Here is a 27,123-nt window from a genome sequence, read left to right as displayed (position 1 = left end):
GCATCGAGAGGAGCCAGTTGAGGTGGCTCGAGCATCTGTTCCGGATGCCTCCTGGACGCCTCCCTGGTGAGGTGTTCCGGGCATGTCCCACTGGGAGGAGGCCTCGGGGCAGACCCAGGACACGTTGGAGAGACTATGTCTCCCAGCTGGCCCGGGAACACCTTGGGGTTCCCCCAGAGGAACTGGAGGAGGTGTGCGGGGAGAGGGAAGTCTGGGGGGCTCTGCTCGGACTACTGCCCCCGCGCCCTGGTCCCGGATAAGTGCAGGAAGATGGATGGATGGATGGATGATTTGCTGTGAAATGAAGCCAGAGCTTAATATTTTTCTGTGAGCCAATAAGTAGGGTTTAGAAGGACCCACCCGCTCAGGGGCACCGAGAAAAGGGCAGGAAGGTGTAATGTGGTGTAATACGGAAGGGCTATTTGCAAATGGCAAAACGGTGCGGCTGAGGTCCGCACAAGCAGCCCGAGAAGAGCGCGACGCTTCCAGGAATCCGTGGCACGAGGACAGGGCTGCGTCCCAAGCCAGAGCGTCTCCCGCACAGGTTACCTCTACGAGAGCAAGTCGGGGCCCTTCCTGCAGCGTCGAGCGTGTGTCTCGCTGCTTGGCCAACAGGTGAGACGTGACACACGAGGGCGGAGTGAGAGCGTGTGTCCGTGTGTCCGTGTGTCTGTGTGTGTGAAGGCCTCGTCTACTGTGCGAGGCAGCGCAGATGAGGAAGGATGTACCGTATGTCCACAGTGTGTCTCCGTGACGCAAAGGAAGCTGTGGAACAACATGCTACCCAAAGTGCTTTTGGGGCAGCGCTGCGAAGGCTCTCTCCAAAAACACCCCGAGTCACCCTGAATCGTCGCCTCCGGCTGCCGTTGACCTGAGGCAATATTCTCGCGGACATTTGACAGGGAGGGCCACCGGGGCGGCTGTCCTCGTGCGGTCGGTCACTGTACCTAGCCCTTTCAGCGCGGCTCAGTCCGTCTCCGTGTGCCGCTCCCCTCGCTCTGACAGAGCATCACCGCCTCGCTGTCCCCCCCGTCCCGCTCCCACACTTCGCCGCCGTCCCCTGCCTCGCGTCACAATACTGTATTTCACAGGTGTGTCACCGTACGAAAGGTCCACGATCCAGAAAGGGCTCCAGAGCTTGGAACTCAGCCGTTACGGCAAAAGGAGTGGAAAAACGCCCAGGTGTGCAGCTGCCATGATGAAGATGAAGATGATGAGCCACGAAGCACCAAGGGCTGCGTGAGAAAAATCTCGGTGTGGCCTCTCATACAGTGGATCGCAACACATCCTATAGATACCACCTACTAACTATTGCATATTCATATCATCAGAATGTCATTGGTTCAAACTTGAATGTAACACTAAGAGCACTGAAATTAAGCCACTTTTATAAGAATGTGAAAAAGATCCTAAATGTCCTATGGATACTGGTGGCGCGTATTAAGACAGTATTGTTTCAGTACTGTTCAGTGTAGTAACCTCGGATTTAAGAAAGTTTTCCACGAAAAGCGAGTAACGAGTATCCATTTCTCCGCATCGTTCCCGCACGAGCCGCACGTACGGCACGCGTGCGCACTATCACGTGCTCCCCATGTCGTCACTGAAAGGAAAACCCACTTCCCGCTGTCAATCTTTAGGCCACGCCCCTCTATGCCATCGGCACCGCCCGCCTTGCGCCACCGCACGTAGCGTCACACACGGCGGTCGTGAAAAATTCGCTACGTGGTTGGAAAGAGTAGGTGAAGGGCGGTTTCGACGACCAATCAGATTTGGAGGAAGTCGTAAAGCCCCGCCTCCACCTTCCGCCACGCCTCCGTTTCTGGTCCACGGACGCGCAGTTGAGTGGTATTAGAGCATCTTGCTTCCTGACAGAGCGCGCCGTCGAACCGCACCTCTCGTTTCTTCTCCGTTCCGTTACCGGTGAGTTTTCGCTGGTCGACTCGCTCTCTGTACGCCTGCGTGTCTTTGTGTTCTCGAGGCGGGCTCGCGGGACGTTTGCAGAGTGGATTTTTTGCCAAGGGACAAGGAAGGTCACGATGATGCGCCGCCAAGGGCACGCGGCCTTCCTGACTCACCGAGAGCGCGCGCTCCTTCTCTAAAAGCAGGATTTTAATTGAACAGACAGAGCGCTTCTAACTCTCTCATTCGGCTGCGACGTGGATACGCGTTGGCGCGCGCTTGAGAAGACGTAACTCACTGTGAAAAGATATTGGTAATTTTGTTGAAATAATAGGCTGTGTTTAACTGCCGGTGCACAGGATCAGGATGTGTTATTTATGTTTAGTATTCAGAGTCCGGGCCGTTTCCCCAACTGAGAAAGTGTAGATTTTGAGGCAATCGTCGGGATGGACACGTAGCGGAAGTCTTATTACAGCACGTGGAGGTGCCGGAGCATCAGTGTGACGTCATAGCGGGACGTCGTTGAAACCTGCAGCTGTGGGGGCCCGTCTCACCCCGTGTGTGTGTGTGTGTGTGTGTGTGTGCGCGCGCGCGCGCGCGCTGTTCCGCCCCTGCAGAGTCACGATGACGCACGCACACCCCTTCCTGACCACTGAGCAGAAGAAGGAGCTCAGTGACATCGCGCAGAGGATCGTGGCCCCTGGGAAGGGCATCCTCGCGGCCGATGAGTCCACAGGTAAAGGCCCACCCGGAGGCGGCAGCATCTGTTGCGCCGCTGTACAGCGCGAAGTACTCAGGACACACCCCTCTCAAGGGGGGGGGGACTATGCTGTGAAAGAACGGTGCTTTGGATCTTAACGCAGGTGCTGCATGTGACGTGATGGTAATGTAACCGTGGTGTGGTGTCGTGTCTTTCCCGCAGGCAGTATCGCCAAGCGCTTCCAGAGCATCAACGCCGAGAACACGGAGGAGAATCGGCGCCTGTACCGGCAGCTGCTCTTCGCGGCAGACGACCGCATCAAGCCGTGCATCGGCGGAGTCATCTTCTTCCATGAGACCCTGTATCAGAAGGATGATAGCGGCAAGCCCTTCCCCCAGCTGATCAAGGACAAGGGCATCGTGGTGGGCATCAAGGTGGACAAAGGCGTGGTGCCGCTGGCGGGCACCAATGGGGAAACCACGACCCAGGGTGAGGGAGGAACGATGGGCCGTAGATATTCTGCAGTTGTGGAGTGCGGTAGCGGTGCAGACTGCTCGCGTGGCGGTGCTCTGCAGGTCACGTGAGCTGATGAAAGGTGTCGCCTCGCAGGCCTCGACGGGCTCTACGAGCGCTGCGCACAGTACAAGAAGGACGGTGCCGACTTTGCCAAGTGGCGCTGCGTTCTCAAGATTACGCCGACCACGCCGTCCAGCCTGGCCATCATGGAGAACGCCAACGTGCTCGCCCGATACGCCAGCATCTGCCAGATGGTGAGTGGCTGCTGTGCTCTGTACATCCAGGGAGGTGTGTGTGCATGTGTGCGTCATCACGTGACCATGCTGACGAGCGTTGCCGTGTGCTCTGCGCCCGCAGCACGGCATCGTGCCCATCGTGGAGCCCGAGATCCTGCCTGACGGGGACCACGACCTGCAACGCTGCCAGTACGTCACAGAGAAGGTGCTGGCTGCCGTGTACAAGGCGCTCTCGGACCACCACGTGTACCTGGAGGGCACCCTCCTGAAGCCCAACATGGTGACGGCCGGTCACTCGTGCCCGCAGAAGTACGCGGCCCAGGAGATTGCCATGGCCACCGTCACCGCCCTGCGCCGCACCGTGCCTCCAGCCGTTCCCGGTGAGTCGCGGCCGTGTGCGCACAGGACCATGCGTGTACACGCAGTCCTGGGGTTCTGTTGTTAACTCTCTCTTGCGCTGCCTTTGCCCCCCGATTCCCAGGCGTCACCTTCCTGTCCGGAGGGCAGAGCGAGGAGGAGGCCACCATCAACCTGAACGCCATCAACAACTGCCCGCTGCACAAGCCCTGGGCGCTCACCTTCTCGTATGGACGTGCCCTGCAGGCCTCCGCTCTCAAAGCCTGGGGCGGGAAGAAGGAGAACGGCAAGGCGTGCCAGGAGGAGTATATCAAGCGGGCCCTGGTACGGCGTCAGCGAGTTTCCCACGGTTGAGGCCACACTCCCTGGCTCGCCTCCCGTCCGCTAACTGTCCTGTTCTCTTGCTCCCCTCGTAGAACAACAGCCAAGCGGCCCTCGGCAAGTACGTGTCCACGGGGGACAAAGGCACCGCTGCCGGAGAGTCTCTGTTTGTGGCGAACCACGCCTACTGAGCTAGGACTCCGCCCACCAAAGTGCTTCTGCTCCACCTCCACACCTCACTCACCACCTGCTCAGCTCCCTCCATTTCCAGGGCCTGTTGCTCCGCCCTTCTCCCAGCAGCCCCTTTCTACATGTGTGAGGTCACCAGAGGGATGCGCCTGCCATGCGGCGAGGAAGAGGGCAGCGTGGACCCTTGTGTGTTGGAGAGCTACCACCTCTCCCTGTGTGTGTGTGTCAGTCAAATGGCATCACGTGTACTCTGCACATGTATGTCCTACAACATGTATTGCCTTCTCTAGCCCAGAGAGCTATTGTGGAAGGTGTTGTGCTGCATGTTCCTGTATGAATATACTGTACACTGGAAACAGAAAATAAAATATACTGTCGGCTGTCCTATGCGTTTTGCGTAATGAATCATTTCCCCGTAGGCAAACGGAACCTCCCGGTCCCTTAAAATAGTGTGCCGTACACGGTACGAGAAAATTCTTGATTGCATTTTAATATTAGATGCATGTGTGCCTACCCACACACACATCATCTGAAACCGCGGGGAGCCTGAGCTGGAGCGTAACCGGGCAGCACACGGCGAAAGGCTGGAGGGGAGGTGACCCACAGGGCCCCACCCGGGATGGGAGGCCGGGACGCCGGTCCGCCACAAGGCATCCCAAGCGGGACTCGAGCCCCGGACCCACCAGAGCAGGACCCAGTCCAACTCAATAAGCAGTAAACAATTTCTGATCGTAATTAGAATACATGTGCGAGTAACTCTGCTCGATGGATAACGGCGTGATCCCTTTGTGATGAAAAAATCAGCCTGAGACGAGTTTAAAATGCGTCCACGAGTAGCACGGTCAGATGAGCACAAGAAAGAGGACTCCGAGAGAGCGGTTTCTGACGGGGTGGATCCGGAGCGGCCAAGAGAGTGCGGTTACTCCTGAGGTCGTATTGCACACCTTTGGCATTTTCTGGCCATTAAGAAGAGGCTGAGTGAGGAAAGAACCTCCGTCGGCCGTGTCCATCGTCCCTGTGCAGCTAGCGGTGCTGCGTCAGGGTGGTTAGAGCTGCAGCATGGGGGCAGAAGGGTGTGGGTTCAAGTCTCACCTCCAGCTGTGGTGCCCTGCAGCAAGGCACTTATTCTAGAACTGCTCCACTGAGATTGTCTACCTCTACAAAGTGGGAGATAACTGTAACTTTGGAGAAAAGCGTCAGCAAAATGTCACGTGTGTGTAAATCATAAGGCGCGGCCATGTTCTGGTAAAGTGGTATAGTGCAATGTGGGCAGCGTACTCCTTACTAAAAACACTAAAGGGTAAACAATAAGCTCCGTACATTGTATTTAATCGCGTCGTCTGTGTTTAATCATGTACCTATGATCACCCTTGCGCCAAGCAAGTAAATGAGCGTAATCACAGCGCTGTGTGCGGTACTTCCGCGAGGCTCATTTACCATCAGCGCGGGTTCCGGTTTCTTACGGACTTGTTTGAGTGTTGCACCGTAACTTCCGCTTCCGCCCGGAAGTTTTCTGTCGTTTGTTGTATTGGAAACTCGGGACGAGTGAAACGGGAAGAGGAGACAAGTCACGGGTTCTGTTTTGGATGTGAATCATGTGAAAGGAACTGATTAGATTTAGCGTTTCCGACACGTTAGGATTGGCGCGCTATATATATTCGTCGCCCTCCTCTTGTTTCCCCCCAGGAAGATCAATGGAGCGCGCGCAGACTAGTCTCAACTCGGACCCGGAACCAAGGGGTGAGTCGCAGTAGTTTCATTCAGTTCATGCACCATGAATGTGGACTCGGAGTCGGAGATCTTATAACGGGTGTCTGTGTTCCGCTGCAAAGGTCGCTGGTCCTTCTGGAGGAACCTCAGCGGCTTTTGGTGAGTGAGTGTGTGTGTGTCTCTTTCCCTGCCTGTGTCAGTCAGTGTCCCTTGCGGGCTCTGTCAGTGTCTCCCACAGTCTCTCTCTCCTCCTCCCTCCGAGCCCTGTGTGTGCAGTTGCCCCCCGAGACTCCACGTGACATAGACACGCTGAGACTTTATGCTCTCCCTGCAGGTTGCTGGGACTGTGCAACAACTTTGCCTACGTGGTGATGTTGAGTGCGGCGCACGACATCCTGCACCAGCAGGAGTCCCACAACAGCACGTCCCCGGTGAGCATCTCAACCAGCAGCGCCGTGCTGCGGTCACCTGATTGGCCGGTCGTCCCACGGTCCATGTGTGGAACGCACAGAGTGGTTAATCCCACGTTTCCGCTGCCCGCTTGCAGAGGCCGCTGGGAGGGGGAGGAGGAGGAGGAGGAGGAGGGAACGGCAGCAACGGCAACAGCAGTTTGTACGACTGCAACCCTGTTTCCACTGCGGTGAGTGAACGCCCTCCCCTCCCCCACTGACAGGGCGACGCTGAGATGTCCTCATCCTCAGGGTTTGCTTTTACTTCTCATGTCTTTCAGGCTGTTCTGCTGGCAGATATCCTCCCCACTCTCGTCATCAAAGCTGTTGCACCCTTCTTCATCCACAAATTCCCTTACGGGTATCACATTTATTTATTGTTGCCTTTGTGACTTACTGAAGGCTGTTAACGCTACCATGTTCTCAATGCTTTGTTTCACTGTGTCGCACAGGTGCCGTGTGTTGACGTGTGTAGCCACAGCAACCGCCAGCTTCCTGCTGGTATCCTTCTCTTCCACGGTGGGAATGAGCATTCTGGGTACTGATGTTTCTGTTATTGCCATCATGCTTTTAATGTTGTTTTAAGAAATAGTTTACGTTTACATTTTTTTTAAATTCAAAGAAATTGCTGTGAAGTTTTGCCAACTCTAAGACTCAGGTCCCTGTTGTGGTTTTAAATACATATTGATTGTATTGATTTTAAGGGTTTCAGTGCTTAATTTTCTGTTGAGAATGGTGAGATTTGGTTTTACGCTTCAGATGTGCTTTTACACAAGTCCTTTTTATAAGCGTGTGTCATCACGCTCGTTTTTCATGAGGTGTGAGATTTTTTATTGATACAGTATTCTTGTTCTCTCTTGTTCATTTGTTGTAAGGATTGAATCCTTCATTAGTTTTGACTAATGTGTGTTGAAGTGGCTTGTTTTTTGGAAGTGCATTGGTGATTTTAAATACTTTATTAGAATTTATTAAAGTTGGGAGGAAAAAAATCAGTTAACAGCGGGGTCGGCTCACCGCCATATCCTGTAAACATGTATGAAACGACAGCACATGGTCTCTCTTTCAGGGGTGATCTTTGCCAGTATGAGCTCTGGCTTGGGAGAGCTCTCCTTCCTCTCGCTCACAGTCTTTTTCGATGGGTGCGTTTTTGCTCTCTCCGCAGCACCGCAAACACAATGTGTTTCTCCTCCATCAACGCTATAGTTAACCCCTCCCATTTCTTCTTCAGGTCCGTGTTGGGAGGGTGGGGGTCAGGTACCGGCGGGGCCGGGGTGATCGGAGCCTTCCTGTACTCGGCTTTCACGCAGGCTGGCCTGTCGCCGCGGACAACGCTGCTCATCATGCTTGTAGTGCCTGTTGTCATGACGATCAGGTGAACTACTTTCACAGTACTACAGTGTGGTGATTTCAGAAACTGGACCTGTGAATGGTTACACATTCAGGATCCAAATGGGATTCTGCTGTTGACCTACGAAATGGTCTTTGACCTCCTGTTTTTAAAAAAAAAAAAAAAAAAAAAAAAAGATAAAAAAATCTCCATTTGCAGACGTCTTAGAGGAATTAAGCACTTTCTACATGCCTTTGGGCTGTTTGAATTAATGTCACTTGGTTGAGCCGATGTAACTATCGGAGTTTGCTTGTTGTTTCACGTGCTTTCCTCCATTCTCCATTAGCTACTACTTCCTTCTGGTGTTCCCACCTGCTTTCTCACAATGGCAGTGCATGGAGGAGGGGCCAGTCAGGAACAACCAGGAGAGACGTCCCCTGATGGAGGAGGAAGAGGAGAAGGAAGCAGCAGAGGATGAAGAAAAGCCAGGTGAGTTTGTGCAGAACGAAAAGGGAGGACACCTGTGATTGTAGAGAAGGAGGAAAGATCATCTTCTGACCTGTGTTTTCTTCCTGCCCGGCAGATGAACGGTTCCTTGAGCCACTCACCTTCCCAGACAAAGTTACTGTCATACGAGTAAGTTCTGTTCTGTACGCTCTAGTTCAGTCCAAGGTGTTCGCATGCACTGCGCTAAGTACCAGACCCTAACGGGCTACTGGCTCCTGTCTGTCTGCTGCTGCCTTCGGGGCCTCGGCTCTCGTATCCAGGGCCTGGTGAAGTTCATCGTTCCTCTGGGACTAGTGTACTTCGCCGAGTATTTCATCAACCAGGGCCTGGTGAGTCCCCATCCCATGCTTTTGCAAAGAGAGAATGTGTGCCAGCGTCCACACGGGCCTGGTGACCAGAAGAAAAGACCCCTTTCTGTCCTCTTCCAGCTCGAGTTGCTGTTCTTCCCAGCTTCCTTCCTGTCTCACGCTGAGCAATACCGCTGGTGAGTGCCGTATGTCTGTATCGTGAGAGCTCCTGGGTGCCTCGAGGTCGTCATCAGCAGCAGTCTCCTTCTCCCTCCAGGTACCAGACTCTGTATCAGATCGGCGTCTTTGTGTCTCGCTCATCTCTCTTCTGCGTGAAGATCCGCAGGGTGTGGATTATGTCTGTACTTCAGGTGAGATTAGGAGCCCATGGGCCTCTTGCAGGCTGATCTTATTAAAGGTGAATGAGTGACCTACCTTCCTTCTTTCTCTCCCTCTGTCCTCTCCCTCAGTGTGTCAACGCCGTGCTGCTCTGCGTCGCTGTGCAGTTCCACTTCCTGCCCAATGTTTTCACAGTCTTTGTGATCATCTTCTACGAGGGACTGCTCGGCGGGGCTGCTTACATCAACACCTTTCACTTTATCAGCAAGGAGGTCGGTGTATCTCTGGTCACGCTGTCATGTGCGTAATGGCACATCTTTACACCCCACTCCGTTTCTCTCGCACCCACAGACAGGAGCCAGGGAGCGGGAGTTTGCCATGGCAGCAGCCAGCGTGGGGGACAGCCTGGGCATCGCATTGTCCAGCCCGCTCTCATTCTTTGTCCACAACTACTTCTGCTCGCGGTGATGGAAGTGTCTTGCTCATGTCAGTTGCTGTCACTGACAGCGCACTTCCTGTGTGCCACCTACACACCGCTCGTTTTGCATGATTAATATTAATTTTGCAGTTACTGGCAAGAGGCGGTTTGAAAGCTAACAACCATTTAATACAGTGTACATAAAGGTGACATGTCTTATGAAATGACTGTGTGTGTCATATAATAAAGTGACGGTGTTCTTCTCCCAGTGGATTTGGACCCTGTGCAGTAAAACCCCGCAGTTTTTGCCGGTCCGAAATGTGGGAAAGAGGGCGATTTATTGCAGCTGAACTGGGCTGAATCACCCGGGGCTATTTTCTGCAGTTCTGTGGCTGACTTTCAAGCCAGCCGTCGGTCCGTGTCTCTGTCCTCATCTCTTCCAGCTGTGCCAATATGGCCACGATACTGGAACTGGACGAGCACCTGCAGAAGGAGTTCATCTTTGAAGCTGCCGCGCAGGAGATGAGGGGCATACCCTCCAACAAGCCAGTGGCACACGACTTCTTGTGATGTTGCGCTGCTACGATACCTCGCTCTGCGAGCGCTCCATCCCGCAGCCCGCAAATGGCTCCGTCACTGTTTCCTCACGCTGCTTCCTGCAGTTGCTTGTGCCAGAGAGGTGTACTTGTGTCCGTCTTCACTCTCCCTTATCCCCGAGCATGCAATTTGGCCTCCTCACCTTTGATCCCCGTGTAGCTCCATCCCCGTGTCCTTCGTAGTGCCTCCCCTCACATGCATGTGCGCGCAACTCACTGTGTCCCTTCCATTGGAACACAAACATTGACAGCTCTGTGAATGAGACTTTAGATTGGAGTTTTTCTCTGGTTCGCTTTGTCAGTTGCAGGTTTTGTGCCCTTTTTGGAAAGGGAACAAAGAGCTTTGCTTCCACCTCTGTCTGACTGAAGGGATGAGCTGCTTTGACCTGTCCTGGACACAAATGGGATCATGAAGTACCACATGTATATATTTTTTTTAATCTCTATGCTTTCAGTGTGACTAGTCGGTGTCGAGGATTCTAATGGAAGTAAAACAAAATGTAATAAACTGATATTCATTACTTCACAGGCATGAAACTCATTCAAAGAGGAGGAACAAAGGGGGTGGAAGCATCTTTATTCACGCATTAGCAAAACAGCAAGTGTTTACGATTTTGTATTTTTGTCAACCGTCACACAAAATGGCTTTTCCCGTAGGAAAGGGAAATTTCGCCTTTGTCCTTTCTCTTTTCCTTCAGTGAGGGTGAAAAGCAGCACACGCATGACGCCACAAGAAACTATTCTGACTGCTTCTCAGAATTTGACTGCAATGAATGTTGGAAACAATCTTTATTATATTCATACTTGTACAGTTTCCATCCAATGCTTATGTATGAAGTGCATTATAATCCATACAGCAAAAAGGTCTTTGTCAAAGTCAACAAAAGAAGCATCACAACATTTGAAAGGCTGTATTCCACTGTGATGGACACATGCAACACATCTATCTATACATACAGTAATTATTTTTTTTTTTGGAACCGCTTGTCCCATACGGGGTTAGTTGCTGTTAGAACTGAGATACTGGTCCTCCTTCAACGCAGAAGGTGTACAACGCTGAGGATTTTGTTTTCTCGTTCTACGTTGCCAAAATACAGAATGTTAGGAAAGAAAACTCTGGGTGAAACTGCAGCGAGGAGAAGCTGTAGAGAGCCGAGGACCTGGCCTGTGTCCGTCACACGTCCGCAGTATGTGTCCTGGGGAACGTGTCGCCTCGCAGAGAGTTTTAGTTCATTAACTCCTCTCGATGTCTGCAGTGGCTATTTATCTACCAGTGCGCATGTCTCTCCTTGGCAACCATCTCAAGGAAAAGGGAGTGATTGGCGTAGTAGGAAAGAGTGGAATCGATATCCATCCAGCTGACTTGTCCTGCATCATCTCCTGCTTGCAGCGGCAGCTCACTTACACTGTCCCCTGGGGGAAAACAACACCGGAGCACCGTACAAGCATGAGGATAAGAGAATTTTTTCCATTTATGTGACCATAGAACGCCGGTACTTCACACATGTCAAGACTGTGGCATCTGGAGCACAGCGTGGAATAATGGGACGTGGTAAATGAGGGAAACAGAAAGTAACCTGACTGGTCGTGGAAGTTGACGGCCACCGTTTCCATCCAAGCGTTGTCCGTGTTTCTGGGGTCATCCACGTAGCCCTCGTACACCTGAAGAGCAGCAGGACAGCATGAACAAGGAGTGTGCTGCGTTCAAAGGTGAGACATCCCCAAGTGGCGGAAAATGCACACGGCTGAGCCTTGCCACCGCCCCCACCACCACCTGGAAGCCAGGAGACGCGAAGAGACTCGCGATGCGATCGCGGAGCCAAGCCCTCTCCTCCGGGTTAACGGCCAACAAGTTCAGCGCCTCCTCAGAGAATTCCCGCTGCAGAGTGAGCGACACGCGCTCCCCCGGGTCCACCATGCCCTGGAAGAGATGGCCGATTAGAAGAGCGCAGAGGAGCGACAGGAGGACGACAGCAGGAAGGCGAGACCCACCCCTGGGATAGCCCACTCTCCGCAGTCCTTCCTCATGATGGCGACAAACTGCAGCACCGGCAAGTGTGACTCTGAGTGGATCACCGAGTGCCCGGCGCCATCTCTCTTCCACCTGCCATGAAGAGGGAGTGAAGGTCCTGCATCACGCGGTCACAGGGCATAAGCATGTGGCATAAGCACAGCACTACCTGGTCACGATAGGATCTGCTGCGTGGTTCGGGCCCCAGCGTCCCAGCAGGCCTCTCTCCGTCAAGCCAGTACGGCCGTGAGGGTTTCTGCAAGAGGGAAACAAAAGGGCTGCTGACCAGTCCGGAAAGGGGGCCGTGTACAATTGCAAGGTGGAGAGGCGGAGACTCACAGCGGCTTGCCGTCCTCTACCCTGTACTCCCCCTCGTGGCTCGTCCGGTCCACAGTTCCATCCAGCGCATTGAAGTATGGTGAGAAGGAGCTGCGGGGCGACAGGCACGCATGTTTCAGACCAGGACAGACTGATCAGTGTCGCTCAGACGGCTCCCAGCTCGCTCCCTCGCTGACCTGATATCCGGGTCCGCCCACGCCGGTCTGGCCAGCACGGAGGGCGCCGTGTAGCTCGGGGGGAGGTACTCGGGCCATTCCGTCTCCCAGCTCACTTTGTCGTCCGGAACCGGGAACCTGCGAGTCTGCGAGCCGGGATACACGGGGCACCGGGCCTTGACGTGCGCTCCGGACGCCATGGAGGCAGAACGAGCGGCGGACGAGCAGAGACCGGGGGATCTGTTTCCGACGGTCCCGCCGCCCGATGGCGAGGAAGTGAGGCAGGAGAGCAGGAGACTGGAAAGACGGGGGATGGGTCATCAACACGGCGATCAATACAGCAGCCTGGTGCCACCGCAGTGGCCCTGTACACACACACACACCTTGTTCACAACTTCCACAACGCTGTGTCACTCGTGTTTCCCTGAGAACCACGTCACCTAGCAACCAGGCAGGTGTGTGTTGTCAGCTGAGTCCTGAGCACCATTTTCAGAGACTGGAAGACGTACGGTCGTACCCTTTTAGACACAGACAGAGGAACTTAGGCCGCGCGACGAGGTCCTGCTGAACACACGAGACGTTTCCAAACCGCCGTGTGTCTGTTCGAATCATATCATTTGATTTGGCCATTTGACCACCATGGCATTTGCATTTATTCACAATCATTACCGGCGGCGTACGTACACCGACTCACTCACTCTGCAGCTACACTCAGAACCCCACGGCCACGAACCCCACGGCCCTGTTCCACCGCACCGGCGCCGCTCTTTGTTTACCTGCACGTGGCAGGAGCGCGCGGGCACTGCGGCACGAGCAGGGCGCCGATCGTCAGAGGGATCGACAGCGCCCAAGCCGCGCGCGCCACCAGCATCACAGACCGAGCTGCACGGCAGCGCTCTGCGGAAATACGGAAGTGGTGCGTCAGTGACGTCACGACGCAAGCACGTCAGGCAACGTCCGCGCGATGAGAACTGTTCGACAGGGAGTTCCGCCTTTGTCGAGCACCTCAGAGTGGAAAAGGAAGGCGGAGACGAGGCAGCTTGACGCGCCTATGAAGTTTTACTTATATTGATGTTTAAACTTTAAAGTGAAAACCGTCCATATACCTGTTAAACACGGCGTGAAGTTTACCTCATGGTGTTCCGCGCAAGTGAGAGACGGTGAAAAGAATTTGGGCGAATTTATTTAATTTAATTCACTTCACTTCACTTCGCTTGTTGACTTGTCACTCCGACCCGTGCGCTCGTTCCTCCGGCCCTCAGTTCTAACTTTGTTACCTGAACGGATGCCAGACGTGTGCGCTACGCTAGACGGTGTTTTAGTTCTGTATACGGAGACGCCCTCAGCACACGCACGCTCGCACACCGTAGTCACCTCTCTGCGCGTTCCCGTGCGCGGGCGCGCACACAAGTTCGCTGCAAAAGGCACGAAGACCAGTTTTCACGGTGACGCGGGGTCCCCCAGGGCCCAGTCAGTGTGCCGCGCGCGCTCATGGCTGATCCGGGGAGTCGGGGAGCGACTGGCGGACAAGCCGTCGCCGTCGGGGGCGCGCAGCCCGCCGCCGCCAAAGCGGGCGTGGAGTCCGTGAAGGGACAGAACTTCGACGTGGGACCGCGGTACACGGAGTTGCAGTACATCGGGGAGGGGGCCTACGGCATGGTGTGGTGAGATCCCGGAGCGAGGCGCGCGCGCGCGCACACACACACACACACTTGCCATGAGGGCCCCTGGTGGGCTCGGGCTCCTGCCTCTGTTCCCTTAGTCCAGGTAAAGGCAGGCGTGTGTGTTGCAGCCAACAGAGGAGCTGCACAGCTTCCAAAGAAAGACACCCTGTTTTGGTTTCACGCATGTGTTAAAAAGGGTCTGTCTCTTGTGGAACTGATGGACATTTGGGTTCCTGTGTGTGGAGGGCGTGACGGCTGCTCCCAGTACACCACGGTACAGTAACAGGCTCCCTGTTTCATGCTGTAGGACTGCTGTTTTCTCTTTACTTTCACTTTCTACTGGTCGCCTGCACCAGGCTGGCGAGTGAATGGAGCCGATGACATGTTTCTCGCTGGTGTACAGCACGGTGAACAGTTTAGTGGACATGCGCTGTTCTTACTGCACTCTGTACAAGAGTCCTTATGGTCTTCAGAGTGTTGAAGTGCTCTTACAGTTATTCATTTATCTGACTCTTTTCTCCAAAGCAACTTACAGCCATTTAGCCATTTGTACAACTCGACACCTTTACTGGCGCAAGTTAGGGTAAGTACCTTGCTTCAAGGTACTACAGGAGTAAGCATGACTTGAACTGACAGCCTTTTTGATTCAAAGGCAGCAGCTCTACCTACTGTGTTAGGAGCTTCCTTCAGGCTCCTTAAAGGTGGCGGCAAGTAACCGTGACTGCGGGCTGGGCTGAGAGGGGGCCCTGCTGTTCTACCTTCACTGCGCATATCAGCAGTCCAAAGAGTCGGCTCGTGTCTATGGCGCAGCTCGCCATCGGCGTCACCGTGCACACCACGCTCTTATGAGACCAGGCTGCTAGTCCTTCACCACACCGAATGCAAAACAAACAAAATTTTTTGGTGCTCCCCCCCCCTTCACCTTAATTTTTCTTTTTCATTTTTATATTCAAAGTAGGAGTCACCTGGCTGACGGTTCCATCTGTGAAGTTGTCTGTTGTTCCACAATCAGCTCGTGTAGGTACGTGTGCCATAACTGTGTCGCTTTGTGTGTGTGTGTGTGTGTGTGTGTGTGTGTGTGTGTGTGTCGCCAGCTCAGCATATGACAACGTCAACAATCTGCGTGTGGCCATCAAGAAGATCAGTCCCTTTGAGCACCAGACGTACTGCCAGCGAACTCTGCGCGAGATCAAAATCTTGCTGCGCTTCAAACACGAGAACATCATCGGCATCAATGATATCCTGAGGGCACGAGACATCCAGCACATGAGGGATGTGTATCCTTCCTGACCGCATGCACAGTGACCACAACCCTGCACCATGTTGCCCAGGTAGTTACAAGTTGGGGTTGCTGCTGCCCTGTCGTCTCCAGCCCCTTAACCTCCTCCCCCAGCTACATTGTACAGGACCTGATGGAGACCGACCTGTACAAGTTGCTCAAGACCCAGCAGCTGAGCAACGACCACATCTGCTACTTCCTATACCAGATCCTGAGGGGCCTCAAGTACATCCACTCTGCCAACGTGCTGCACAGGGACCTGAAGCCGTCCAACCTCCTTATCAACACCACCTGTGACCTCAAGGTGGGTCTCTTTCTCCCACATCCAAAGAGCAGAGTCGCTTCAGGACAAGTCCTTGTGACCTTCTGACATGCCAGCAGGGTGTCAGTTTACTTGGTTTTCCCGCGTGCTCGGACAGAACGTGTCCCGACTGGACCGCCGTTGTTGACGACCGTTGCCAAAACCTGCCTGCGGAGTATGTGTGGTGCTCCTGCTCCCTAAGAGAGCCTAACGGTTTCTCGCCCAGGGCTTGGTTGAACACACTGTGGGGGCAGAGCTCTACCCATCTCTTCTCCTCTTGCTAGATCTGTGACTTTGGTCTGGCTCGAATAGCCGACCCTGAGCACGACCACACGGGCTTCCTCACCGAATACGTGGCCACGCGCTGGTACCGCGCCCCCGAGATCATGCTCAACTCCAAGGTATCATGTCGTGCGAAGGCCAACTGTTAGCGGTTGCTTCATTTATAGTCAGGCTGAAGTGAAGACCTGGGAGAGTTGTGTCCTCATCACTAATTGTGCTTTGCCATCTCCTATGCCCCCCCCCAGGGCTACACCAAGTCCATTGACATCTGGTCTGTGGGATGCATCCTGGCTGAGATGATCTCCAACAGGCCCATCTTCCCTGGGAAGCACTACTTGGACCAACTGAACCACATCTTGGGTATCGCATGGGCCAGGCAGCTGCAGGTTACCTAGTCGTTCAGTGTTTCACCTTGTTTTACACTGTACGTCTCTCTGGCTGCAGACATCCTGGGCTCTCCTTCTCAGGAAGACTTGAACTGCATCATCAATATGAAGGCGAGGAACTACCTGCAGTCGCTGCTTCAGAAACCCAAGATCCCCTGGAACAAGCTGTTCCCCAATGCTGATCCCAAAGGTGTGTTGTGTGTTGGACCATAAGCACTTGCCTCTTTCGCACATGCACAGACACTGATTACTGCTCCCTCTGTCAGCTCTGAGCCTGCTGGATCGCATGTTGACCTTTAACCCCTATAAGCGAATCACTGTCGAGGAGGCCCTCGCCCACCCTTACCTGGAGCAGTACTACGACCCCACAGATGAGGTGCGCTCTGCCTCCGCCCTGCCCGTTTGGAGCTGCTGTGCCTTTCTCTCTATTCCACATGTGTGTTTTCTCATTAAATCTGCGTGCATGTGTGTGTGTGAGCAGCCTGTAGCAGAGGAACCCTTCACGTTCGACATGGAGCTGGATGACCTTCCCAAAGAGAGGCTGAAGGAGCTAATCTATGAGGAGACAGCCCGCTTCCAGGCCACCTACCAAGGCTCCTGAGCTGCTGGGCAATGGGACAGGTGAGGCGTTGGCCTCTTTGACGCACACACTTGGGCTCGTTAGTGTGCTGTCTTCAACGTGTCCAGTCCTTTTGTCACGTATGGGTGGCAGCACTGCAAGTAATGGTAGAGAAAGAGCTGGGCACACTTGAGTTGACCACTTAAATGGGATAATGGGCTTGCTGTATCCAGCAGTGCGTGCACATTCATTTGTGTCAAACGGTGCGTCTCACACCATTTTATACCTTTCAGCTCAGGAGGAGAGGTGACTGAGGAGCACCCGGTGGTGGACAGCAGACAGACGTCACCAAGCAGATGTTAACACTTCAAACATTTATACGACCAGGGTGTTCAGAAGTGAAGAAACATGTGTATCGCAGTATATGTCTGCTGCAGATGTGTATGTTGGGCTTTGTCTGCCTTTTAAATCATTGCAGGTTATAATTTAGTTTTCTTCTTTATTATCATGTTCTGTTTTCCTTTCTTACTTAGGGGGGGATGGGGTGTAAAAGACCCTTTACTGCTTCCTGCACCTTGTCTGTTCCCCTCCGTGCTCAGGAAGGGGTCCCGTCAGGAACTCGGAATGTTTCCGTTGTAACCTCAGGCTCACGTTTTTCAGACATTTCACATTTTACACAGACATTTTATATTTGAGGTTCTCTTTCATGTGCTACTGGTTTTACTCTTTGAAAACACCTTTCTGCTTTTCGTTGGCTTGGTGACTGTTGGAGTGTCACATGTTTTGGCAGCGTGGCAGAGCCCCGCCCCCACCCTCTAGCGTTGCCTTTCTCGGAGATGCTCCTTTGGAGTCCGCTTTAGGGCGATGTGCATGTGCTTTCTTTCGCCCTTAGGGAAATTGATCTGGTGGTTAAAGGTTTTCAAGGAAAATGCTGCTGTTTCTAAGTTGATGTTCTTGTGTCTCTGAGGTCCCCCTGTTGTCACGGACGCACAAAGCTCGCACCTTACCTGCACCGTTTCCTCCGATGCAGTACGAGACGAGACTTATTTAGTCCAGTTTATTGTTCCTGCGAGTGCCCAATGTGTCCACACACCAGGCACTCCTCAGCTGCAGTCAGGACACCTATTAGAGACCGTTTCGCTCGTACACTGGTCTAGCTTTGTTTCAACAGAGAATGTACGCGTGCCTCTCCATTCTTAATGTTGCGCCACTGAGTTCAGCAGTGTAACAGCAGGGCAACTAACCTGTGCAGACACACACACCCACTCACACAGAGGGAGAGAGAGGGAGCAAAGTGAGCGAGGGAGAGGCGTGAGCTTGGTGACAGTCAGGGAAAGGCCACTGGAAAGCAAACAGGAGTGGAGTGTGACGTGTGTGTGCTTGTGAACGGCGATCGGACTTCCTCCTGCTGGAACTCAACTGCTCTTGGGTGAGTCTAGTTTCCCAGCTTTTGGTGTGAACTGCTGAGCCATTTTTACCCCTAACTGAGCTGAACACGCCAAGCTGCGTTTAACCTGCAGGTCTTTGGGATGTTGGGGCACTGAGCCGTGTCTTCTGCCTGCTGCTTTTACTGCTTTTTATTATTTTAATCTTTATTACTAAGACTGTTATTGCAGAGGTGGATTCTGTCTTGTCAAAGGGAGCAGCATTTGAAAAAATGTTTTTTTTTTTTTTTTTTTTTTAATAGCTTTTTGCTTGGGGTTGTGAAAAGGCATTACTTTTTCATAGATCTTTAATGGAATAAAGGTATTAAATATTACAAGAAATGGTATATGATGATGCAAGTGTATTTTGGAGCACTGAACTGCATGGTAATAAAAACTGGCCTGTTACAGTGAACGAGGTGGTCCTTTCCTGTAGGTGAGAAGTGTTGCGTTTCACCCGGAGCTCCTCCGCCGCTGCCTGTCTAACCTGCTCCATCCCACACTCGCACCTTTCAAAAGAGGCACGAGGTACAGGAGGAGGATGCAGTGGGGGGTGGGGTTTCGCTGTGCTATTTGCCCACATTGTTCTCACATTCTGCAACTCAGCACTGCTGTTCATGGGCACTACTGCCCCAAATCCCCCCAGCAGGAAGCGCAGGGGTGTTCATTGGGTTTAGCACTCATCGTCCACCAGGGGGGCTGGGTCACCCCCCCCCACCACCTGAGCGTCGTTGCTTCCTCCCCGGGTGTTTCTGCTACTTTCGTTGGGAGTAAGGTGAGCGGCCAGCGCAGGATGGGGTCCAGGCAGACAGCGTTTCGGCTCGTCTCTCCTGAGGCATCACCTCCAGGACAGGAGCTGCAGCAGCACGAGGCCCCACTTGGACAACGTGTCTCTTCAAGTCCATCTGGCCTCGTGCCTCATGAAATTCCTGTCCTAGCGCATTCCTCACAGGGAGGGGATGGGAGGGGAAGGGCCAAGTGAAGGTAACGGGGCAGGTGGGGCACTTTGGAGCACCTGTAGGCGGTCAACAGTTTGTTTTTCGGGAGTTGAGTTCTGTTATCTGAGATTTAAGTCGTGACTTTTTTTGTTGCACAACTGAACTTCCCTTTCCTGTCTGTTTTTGAGTACAGCTGTACTGCAGAGGTATGTTGATTTCCCCCTCCCCCAAGGTGCACTGGCTCGCCTTACAACCAAAGCTGGGACCAGAATTCTAACTTCTTTATATTTTCAAAGTTCATTTTACCACTAACTCACAGCAAAAAAAGGCTACATAACAGATACAGCAACGATACATACATACTTTTACTGAATTCCATCCGTATTGAAATTATACTTAGTCTCCACATGTTTATCTGGAGCATTTGGTTGGTTTTTTTTTTTTTTTTTTGCCACATTTTGTTTACTTTGATCTCCATGGAAACTGTCTTTTACTCTTGCTACAACAAGCACCAACACCAGATGTGAACTGCTAATACGGTGGAAGTGGTAAGTTACACCTGCATTCCAGTTTTTTTTTCGGTGCTCTTTTCTGCCATCTATCTACTTGGAGGATTAAAAACAAGTCGCATTTGTTCTGCCGCAGACAGATTTTCAGATATGGGCACATGAGGGAAACGGTGGAAAAAATGGTGTCTGTGTCCTTGGAAACATAGGACTTGACTGTTGGGACGCCTTCGAGAACTGTCAGGTTACCCGTTTGTCGCTGTGTCAGGAGGATCAGAGGAGGCTGTTTGTTCCCCGCAGGGTGTCATGTCCAGCTACCTGTACTACGTGCTACCTGCCCTCGGGGGCTACACCCTCACGTCGCTGTACCTGCTCAAGAACCCACAGGTGCTGCACGGGAAGAAGTGTGTGGCGTTCCGTTGCAGGCACATCTCACACAGAGGGGGTGTGTAAGCGATGACGCCACGTTCCTCCACATCAGCAGACAAACGCTGATGCGGTTTAAGTTTGGACAGTCACCCGCAGCGCAGTGAAAAGGTGTCTTGTTCTACAACAGGGAGCGGGGAGAGGATCGAGAGCACAATGGAAGCGTTTACACAGTGAGTACAGCGGCAGGCACCCTTGGCGAACCGCAGGCCTGGTTCGAGTGTACACAGGTGTGTACAGGTACACACATCTAGTTGTTCATTTAGCTGATGCTTTTCTCCAAAGTGACTTAGTTATTTACCCATTTATACACTGAGTCCGAAGGCAGGACCTCTAACCATCTCCCAGGTGCATGCTGGTATACGAAGGCGTAGCCGGCTGCCCGCAGTCCCGTTCTCTGATTGTTCCAGCGCGGTGGAGGCCGGCACAGAGATGCTGGAGCTTGACTGCCACATGACAAAGGACGGCTACGTCATCGTGTCGCACGATGAGAACCTGCTGCGGCAGACCGGTGTCGACGTCAACATCTCATCGGTGAACTTTGAGGTCACGAGCCATTCGCAAATTACTCCAGAGCTTTCTAGGAAGAAATTTAGAATAGCACGTTCACGTTGGTGTTTCATTCCGTTTCTAATCTGACGTGATGTTTCAGGAGCTGCCGCTATACAAAGAAAGGCTGGAGGTCACCTTTCACGATGGTATGTGGCCCAGTGCGTGTGGCAAGTAGGTTTCTGGGTCTGATCCCAGGGAGCTGTAGCTCTACTTGTCAGGTGCGTGCCATGTCTGCTTTGCAGGACACTTCAGCACGGGCACCGACAGGAAGTTTGCACTGCTGGAAGATGTGTTCCGGGCCTTCCCAAAGGTTCCCATCAACATTGAGATCAAAGAAGACAACGATGAGCTCATCAAGAAGGTGAAGAGCACTGCGACAACTGGACAAAGTGCAGCGCTTACAGTGCACCCAAAGGGGATGTGACTACATTCGCAATTGACATTTGTCTGCAGCTGCTAAATTAACAGTAGCATTTACTGTGAAACTTGAGTGATCCAAATGTCAAGTCAGATAATTTGTTTTGTTGGAACTAGTAGTATTTTTTTTTTAATAAGAATGGTGGTAAACTCTTTTCGGTGCATGCTGCCACCTGCTGGACGAAGTGCGTACTGTGCTTCCGGGGAACTTGGCCACTAGGTGGCACCATGCGGGGGGAGAGAATATTTCTTTGAGCGCTGATTAACCCTTGGATGTCTGCATGCTGAGTGTTGATTCAGACCAGTACGGAAGAACTGACCCTTGCCATTCTGGGACAGAATAGAGTGCGTGCTGTGTCTGGATTTGCTTGTGCTCACACTGTGTCCGCCGCAGGTGTCCTCGCTTGTAAAAGAGTATGACAGAGAGAAAATCACCGTGTGGGCCAGTGTGAAATCTCTCATCATGGACAAATGCCGGAAAGAGGTGTGTCCTTGTACTGGTACCTGCGCAGAGTGACTCCTCTCCTGGGACAGCGTACTTGGTCCTACCGTTGTGTTTCTTGTGATAATGTGTGTACAGAACCCAGAGATGCCCTACATGTTCACGGTGAGACGGGGACTGCAGCTGCTCCTCTTCTACTACTGTGGCCTGCTGCCATTCCTGCCCCTGGGGGAGAGCTTCCTGCAGTTCTACCTACCGCAGGTGTACAACAGGTGAGCAAGGGATTCTGGGTGGCGCTCGCCACCTGCGGCCACTTCAGCTGGGCCACAGGGACAGCAAACGTAGCGGGACTCGGAAATGCGCCCCTCGCTCCTCCCCAGGCCTTCGGCAAATCGTCTTCTCACTTGCGTGCAGCGGTCGAACGATAGCGTCGCGATGTAGCCGACGTAACGTGACCGCTTCCCTTGAGCAGGGGCAAAAATGTGTGTATTCTGCCCAGTCATTGGTTTTTCTTTTCAGAAATTACATCCCTGACTCCTGGATTCTGAGGAACAGATTCATCATCTTCCTAATGCAAAAGTGAGTTTGAGTGCATCCACTGGTGCGGTGGGGCCATTACTGCGGAACAGAGTTATTGCCGCGCCAGGAAGGGTTACGGTGGGGAAAATGAGACGGACGTGTCCTTTTGTTCCAGGCTGACCATGAGGAGAAGCCTCTTTAGGCACTTGGCTAAACGCGGCATTCAGGTAAACTGTCATCCTCGTGCCGCAACAGTTCCGCTCGAACAGGGTCCACATTGTGCATGTCCGTGTCCATGTCCATCAGCCTCTCCCTGTCTTCTCTCCAGGTTCACCTTTTTGTCTGTAACAACACGGAAGACATCGAGGCGGCCTTCGCTTTCGGAGCCACGGGGGTCATGACCGACTACCCCAGCCTTCTGTCGGAATACCTCCGCTCTCATCCCCCGAAGGCGGTGCCTTGCGTGGAGCCGCCTGGTCACTGAGGCACCGGGAGCCCCGTGTTGACCAGGCTGACCGGCGTGACGCGTCTCTCTGCCCCCTTCCATGATAAATGTCTGACAGGCTGGGCTACAACACACTCTTTGTGTCCCCTTAGTCTGTTTAGCCTGTTTACAATAAAGCCTTCTGTCGTCATTTCTCCCCAGTCTCTCGCTCTCTCTCTCTCACACACACACACCCACTTCTGCCACGCAACAGTAATATGAACACCCTTACAGCCCGCATTTCTTCTATACAGTGTGTGCTCATCTTTGGCAACACTTCCTGCTCTTTTGAAGAGAATAACGCACGAAGCATCTCTGCCTCTAGAATTTCAGACCCAGGTTTCGACTCCCACCTGCTGTAGTGACCTCCAGGAGGGTTCTCACTCTGAGCGGATACAGCAAATGCTGCGTAAACGAGTAAATAATTGTATCTCATTGTATCTCAGCACTGGAGGTTCTTCTTGGGGGGGGAAGTGTCAGCTGAACAAGTCGCAGTGAAACTGTGTTGTTCTTGTGAGCAAATCTTTAATAGCTGTAGTCCACCCAGCAGAAACAAATCCTCTATCATACAGCACTGTGTGTGTGTGTGTGTGTGTGTGTGTGTGTGTGTGTTCAGCTATAAAAGGGCTTCGCCCTCAAACGTGAACAAATACAGTAAAAGCCACAGCTCTCGGCGAACCTCATTGGTTGACCTACATTTCCCAGTCGCCCGCGTTCTCTGATTGGTCCGCAGTGAGCTCGCTCGACTCTGATTGGCTCGCGGCGGGTTTGTTTTCGCAGTGCGTGACGCGCTCGAGACTCACCGCCACACTGTAAACAAACACGACAGTTTTCCTTTCGACGGAAAGACAGAAGTATAAGAAAGTTAAACAGGCAGACAGTTGTACGACATTGCGTTGCTCTTCGGAGGCACAATCTGTGAGCTGCGTTTCGCGGCGCTCTTTGTCTTTATTTGCATTTCATTTGCATGTCTTTGAACGACGCTCTTTTTTCTCGATTGCGTCGCTTCGAGTCGCTCTGCTGCGCGATTTGCTCTTTTCTCCTCGTTTCAGGTGAGAACAGCGGAGCTATTTTGTGCCTTTCACAGTGTGGTGTGCAGTAATTTTGTGTGTTTGATCATGTGAAACCGTGAAGGGGTTCACTAGTACCTCCTCTCGCTTGGCTGCTTGCGCTTCCGCCAGCGGTTATGGAACAAATAGGTTTCTGTGGACGGAAATAGAGGGCTGGGAGTTCCTCGATGTGGCTCAATCACTCTTAATCCCTATATGCTGTCATACACCCGCGATGTTCATTATATGGCATTTTCTGCCATGGTAACTCTTGAAGAAAGAGAGATCTGGCTTATGATTTGGGTCACAGCTGTTTTCCTGTTATGCTTCTTGGAGCAGGAAGGGCAGTTCTCTTTACTTTCTGTTTACCATCCACATCCTCACCAAGAGAAACTGTGTGTTCGACTGACATTACTCCTACTTTGCACTTGGTGCTTCTTCAACTGTAATACTGTTCTTAGGGGAATACAGTTGGTTCTTGATATAAAATTTTGGGTAATGAGCTTTTCATTGACAGGATTGTTTTGGGAAGCATTTACTCTTTATTTTTCCATAAAAGAAAGAAGCATAGTAATTTACATTGCACACCAAGGCATCAGGAGATACACTAAAACATGGTAATTGCAAACTGGCCTAAGTTTTTCAAAAGAGTGGAAAAGGTGGATGAGAAACAAAGACAAGGTGAACAAGCAGTAGATGATCTACCAGATTTGAGCTGTCAGTGAAGCGCTGCCTCTTCGTCATCCTCCATCCTGGTGTAATACCCCTGGCTCTGTTTTTGTCTGCACTTTAAGGTAAATAACATACAACTTACAGTTTTTCTATTTCTTGTAATTAGCTCCATTCCATATTGTGCTTGCATTAGGTTTTAGTGCATTTGGTCTGACGTGTGGGGCGAAAGAGCCGCAGGTAAACACCAACCCCCAGTGTATCTCTGGGCACGCCTATTTATTGTGCTTTCTTATTGACACTGTGTCTATAAACACTGCTGCCAGGGGACTAAGTAACGCGCAGGCACACGCGCCAGGTGTCCTGGCTCACCGTTCGCCGCCGGGACCGTCTGCCCGAGTGCTGTCCGCAATCTCCCGGCCGGGACAGAGACGGAAACCGTCGGCTGCTCCGTTCCTAGCCATAAAGTCCCGCCGTTTCCTCCCTCCTCGCGAAATTGTCTGGGTTCTTCGCATCTATATGTATTCAGCTGGCAGTTTCTCTCCAAACGACGTACGCTTGAGCGTCACCGAAAGTGCGTCGACAACAATCAGCAACAGTAACTTAGTCCAAACCCACCGTTTTTGCCAGTGTACGTTACACGAGCAGCTGCATAAGAGAACTGATGACGAGGCCCTGCACCAGGCCACATTTGACTTAATAACTTTTTGAGTAATGAACCAACTCTCAGTCCCTTTTTTTTTTTTTTTTGCAAGGAAGGGGCCAGCTGGGTTCTTGTACACTACTATTTTGGCAGGGAGCTGCGAGCTGCACATTCACTGCAAACCTGCCTCTTTCAGACATGGTGAAACAGTCCAAGGCCAAAACCTTCCAGGCATATCTGGACTCGTGCCATCGCAGGTACAGCTGCGTGCACTGCCGTGCTCACCTGGCCAGCCATGACGACCTCATCTCCAAGGTGTGTTCTCCACCACCACTTCCAGTAGTGGATATGTTCCCTGTTAACTATGAAGCGTGGGGTTTGTAGCTTAAGGCTGGGAATGTGCCTCATGCCTCACCAGTGTGTTTCACTGCGCTGGTGCTGTACTTTACATTCAACAGTTCTCACACAGGGAATGTATTTTGCTGCTGCTGAAGCTTGAAGGTGGTGAATTGCCCTCTATAAAGTTGTGCATGTGTCTCTCTTGCAGTCTTTCCAGGGCAGTCAAGGACGCGCCTACCTGTTCAACTCTGTGTAAGTTCCTCCTCTCTTACTGTGTGGTCCCGTACTGCGCACAGTCGCGACACAGCTGACGGTGGGGTGTTTCAGTCTGGTGGCCCAGTCCCGGGTGTGTTGGCTCCTCTGGCCATTGCTGTCCTTCACGTTGGCACGTGTGTCCTTCTCAGGGTTAACGTGGGCTGCGGACCGGCAGAGGAGCGGGTTCTGCTGACAGGTCTGCACGCCGTGGCGGACATCTACTGCGAGAGTTGCCACACCACCCTGGGCTGGAAATATGTAAGTAAGATGGACGAACATGAAGAGCAGTAGCATGGGTCAGCTGCCGCCATGTGCTAACCGTGATTGCCCACAATCACTTGCTACAGGAACAGGCATATGAGCAGAGTCAGAAGTACAAGGAAGGCAAGTTCATCATCGAGCTCTCCCACATGATCAAAGACAACGGCTGGGACTAAAGTCGGCACTCTGAGAAACCACCTCCACCCAGCTGCATGTAAATAACTCAGTCCAGGACAGAATGTGAAAAAAACAGGTTTGGTTTGAAGTATCCTGTTGAAATTAATATCCCAAAGTTTCATGTGGGAACACGTGGAATACGCCGGAATGACGCTTCTGCTGTTGTGTAGCCTTGCTGCCAGTAAAAATTTAACATCCAGCTCCACCTTTCAGTTAATTCCCAGAGTCCCATGTTGCTCGGGACATTTCTAATTAAACCGCTGGTCGCATTTAATTCAGTGCCTGTCGGTGCTTACATCCACAATTTCATTCTTTTGTCATAGCTTTTTGTATGTTTAATTAATTTTATTTTTGTTCAGTGGATGTGTGAAATAACTGTATTTTGCAACTAAAGGCACACATAGTGACAAAATTAGATGACTTGCAGTATGAACATGAAAATAGTTTGGTTATGGAGAATGCGGAGCTACAAATGAAAGTTTGTTCAGGGCAGAGAAACACGTTTCTCCGACTGTCACTCAGCTGGCAAGAAAAAGTGCTGCTGTGCTCACTAACCCGTGGGATGATTTCTGTGCTGTAATGTGTGTGTATATATGTAAAATATGAAAATATTGTGTACAGAATACATGTCCAAGAATGTATAAGAGTTTGAGCCTCAAACATTACTGTCATGAATTAATATCTACAATAATTATGTAATTAAGATTTTTTTTTTCCCCTGATCATGTCTGAAATGAAACTTGTTAAACATGGCTCAGTTTGTGAAGAATGCAAAAATTGGCACTATTTATGAGCAGTAAGATATACTGTCAATGCAGCTTCTACACGATGTGTTTCGTTCAGGCTCAACTATTAAATTATGATCAGTTCTTAAAATAACTCTCTTCTCATTTTTGTAAACCGGTGAGGGGTCAAAAGAGGCACTGTGTTCACCGTATTCTCGAGCTGTTCCACAAGGTTTGCGTGTTTAAAGCTCAACCTGAACCAAATGGAAACCCTTTTATTAAGGCTCTACTGAAAACGTTGCACGCGATTAATATTTTGTTTCCTCCGAGCCGTCAGGCTGCAGTAGCAGCGCTCTGCTGTCACTGAGAAGAGCAAAATGATCTACACACGGTTTTGTGTGCGTTCACTTCGCTCGACCCGTAACACATATTTGACAAATATCTGGAAATCGATGTCGGGGCTCAAAGCA

The 27,123-nt window shown here is 51.9% G+C and overlaps 6 protein-coding genes across 9 annotated transcripts; 5 read left to right on the top strand and 1 right to left on the bottom strand.

Moving 5' to 3' along the window:
- Window positions 1-1,823: 1,823 nt before the first annotated feature.
- Window positions 1,824-4,602, top strand: LOC108941658 (fructose-bisphosphate aldolase A). Its single transcript, XM_018764434.2, has 7 exons — window positions 1,824-1,920; window positions 2,517-2,635; window positions 2,822-3,088; window positions 3,209-3,369; window positions 3,473-3,731; window positions 3,833-4,032; window positions 4,125-4,602. Exons 2-7 carry the CDS (start codon window positions 2,524-2,526, stop codon window positions 4,218-4,220), a joined length of 1,095 nt encoding a protein of 364 aa, XP_018619950.1. The 5' UTR covers window positions 1,824-1,920; window positions 2,517-2,523; the 3' UTR covers window positions 4,221-4,602.
- Window positions 4,603-5,728: 1,126 nt separating this feature from the next.
- Window positions 5,729-10,266, top strand: cln3 (CLN3 lysosomal/endosomal transmembrane protein, battenin). The gene is made up of 15 exons (XM_018764428.2): window positions 5,729-5,958; window positions 6,051-6,087; window positions 6,263-6,359; window positions 6,476-6,568; window positions 6,659-6,738; window positions 6,830-6,915; window positions 7,444-7,516; window positions 7,606-7,749; window positions 8,051-8,193; window positions 8,288-8,340; window positions 8,472-8,540; window positions 8,640-8,695; window positions 8,776-8,869; window positions 8,969-9,109; window positions 9,189-10,266. The coding sequence occupies exons 1-15, from the start codon at window positions 5,913-5,915 to the stop codon at window positions 9,303-9,305; spliced, it is 1,329 nt and encodes a 442-aa protein (XP_018619944.1). The 5' UTR covers window positions 5,729-5,912; the 3' UTR covers window positions 9,306-10,266.
- Window positions 10,267-10,393: 127 nt separating this feature from the next.
- Window positions 10,394-13,264, bottom strand: nudt9 (nudix (nucleoside diphosphate linked moiety X)-type motif 9). Of its 2 annotated transcripts, none has more exons than XM_018764438.2 (8): window positions 13,133-13,264; window positions 12,378-12,653; window positions 12,202-12,291; window positions 12,032-12,118; window positions 11,844-11,955; window positions 11,626-11,772; window positions 11,429-11,513; window positions 10,394-11,264 (listed from the first exon to the last, which is right to left on the bottom strand). In XM_018764438.2, the coding sequence occupies exons 1-8, from the start codon at window positions 13,225-13,227 to the stop codon at window positions 11,119-11,121; spliced, it is 1,038 nt and encodes a 345-aa protein (XP_018619954.1). In that variant the 5' UTR covers window positions 13,228-13,264; the 3' UTR covers window positions 10,394-11,118. The 2 variants fall into 2 exon arrangements, with proteins under 2 accessions (XP_018619954.1, XP_018619955.1); XM_018764439.2 differs by lacking the exon at window positions 13,133-13,264 and adding an exon at window positions 12,740-13,043.
- A 71-nt stretch (window positions 13,265-13,335) lies between these two features.
- On the top strand, window positions 13,336-18,593 carry mapk3 (mitogen-activated protein kinase 3). Of its 2 annotated transcripts, none has more exons than XM_018764443.2 (9): window positions 13,336-14,020; window positions 15,115-15,297; window positions 15,414-15,603; window positions 15,885-16,001; window positions 16,128-16,242; window positions 16,327-16,458; window positions 16,535-16,644; window positions 16,750-16,889; window positions 17,126-18,593. In XM_018764443.2, exons 1-8 carry the CDS (start codon window positions 13,848-13,850, stop codon window positions 16,867-16,869), a joined length of 1,140 nt encoding a protein of 379 aa, XP_018619959.2. In that variant the 5' UTR covers window positions 13,336-13,847; the 3' UTR covers window positions 16,870-16,889; window positions 17,126-18,593. The 2 variants fall into 2 exon arrangements, with proteins under 2 accessions (XP_018619959.2, XP_018619958.2); XM_018764442.2 differs by having other exon boundaries at window positions 13,337-14,020; window positions 17,121-18,593.
- LOC108941665 (lysophospholipase D GDPD3-like) lies at window positions 18,179-22,763 on the top strand. 2 transcript variants are annotated; one of them, XM_018764444.1, is made up of 11 exons: window positions 18,179-18,256; window positions 19,996-20,140; window positions 20,252-20,294; window positions 20,532-20,667; window positions 20,774-20,819; window positions 20,916-21,034; window positions 21,485-21,574; window positions 21,671-21,804; window positions 22,052-22,111; window positions 22,227-22,278; window positions 22,380-22,763. In XM_018764444.1, the coding sequence occupies exons 2-11, from the start codon at window positions 20,002-20,004 to the stop codon at window positions 22,533-22,535; spliced, it is 975 nt and encodes a 324-aa protein (XP_018619960.1). In that variant the 5' UTR covers window positions 18,179-18,256; window positions 19,996-20,001; the 3' UTR covers window positions 22,536-22,763. The 2 variants fall into 2 exon arrangements, with proteins under 2 accessions (XP_018619960.1, XP_018619961.1); XM_018764445.2 differs by lacking the exon at window positions 18,179-18,256 and adding an exon at window positions 18,787-19,737.
- A 565-nt stretch (window positions 22,764-23,328) lies between these two features.
- On the top strand, window positions 23,329-26,830 carry LOC108941681 (protein yippee-like 3). Its single transcript, XM_018764466.2, has 5 exons — window positions 23,329-23,587; window positions 25,093-25,211; window positions 25,444-25,487; window positions 25,640-25,748; window positions 25,838-26,830. The coding sequence occupies exons 1-5, from the start codon at window positions 23,503-23,505 to the stop codon at window positions 25,925-25,927; spliced, it is 447 nt and encodes a 148-aa protein (XP_018619982.1). The 5' UTR covers window positions 23,329-23,502; the 3' UTR covers window positions 25,928-26,830.
- The last annotated feature ends 293 nt before the right edge of the window (window positions 26,831-27,123 follow it).

Source organism: Scleropages formosus, chromosome 8 (genome assembly GCF_900964775.1).
Source record: "Scleropages formosus chromosome 8, fSclFor1.1, whole genome shotgun sequence".
Classification (NCBI taxonomy): domain Eukaryota; kingdom Metazoa; phylum Chordata; class Actinopteri; order Osteoglossiformes; family Osteoglossidae; genus Scleropages; species Scleropages formosus.
The sequence above is the reverse complement of the archived record's forward strand: the minus strand, read 5'-3'. Positions and strand labels throughout refer to the sequence as shown.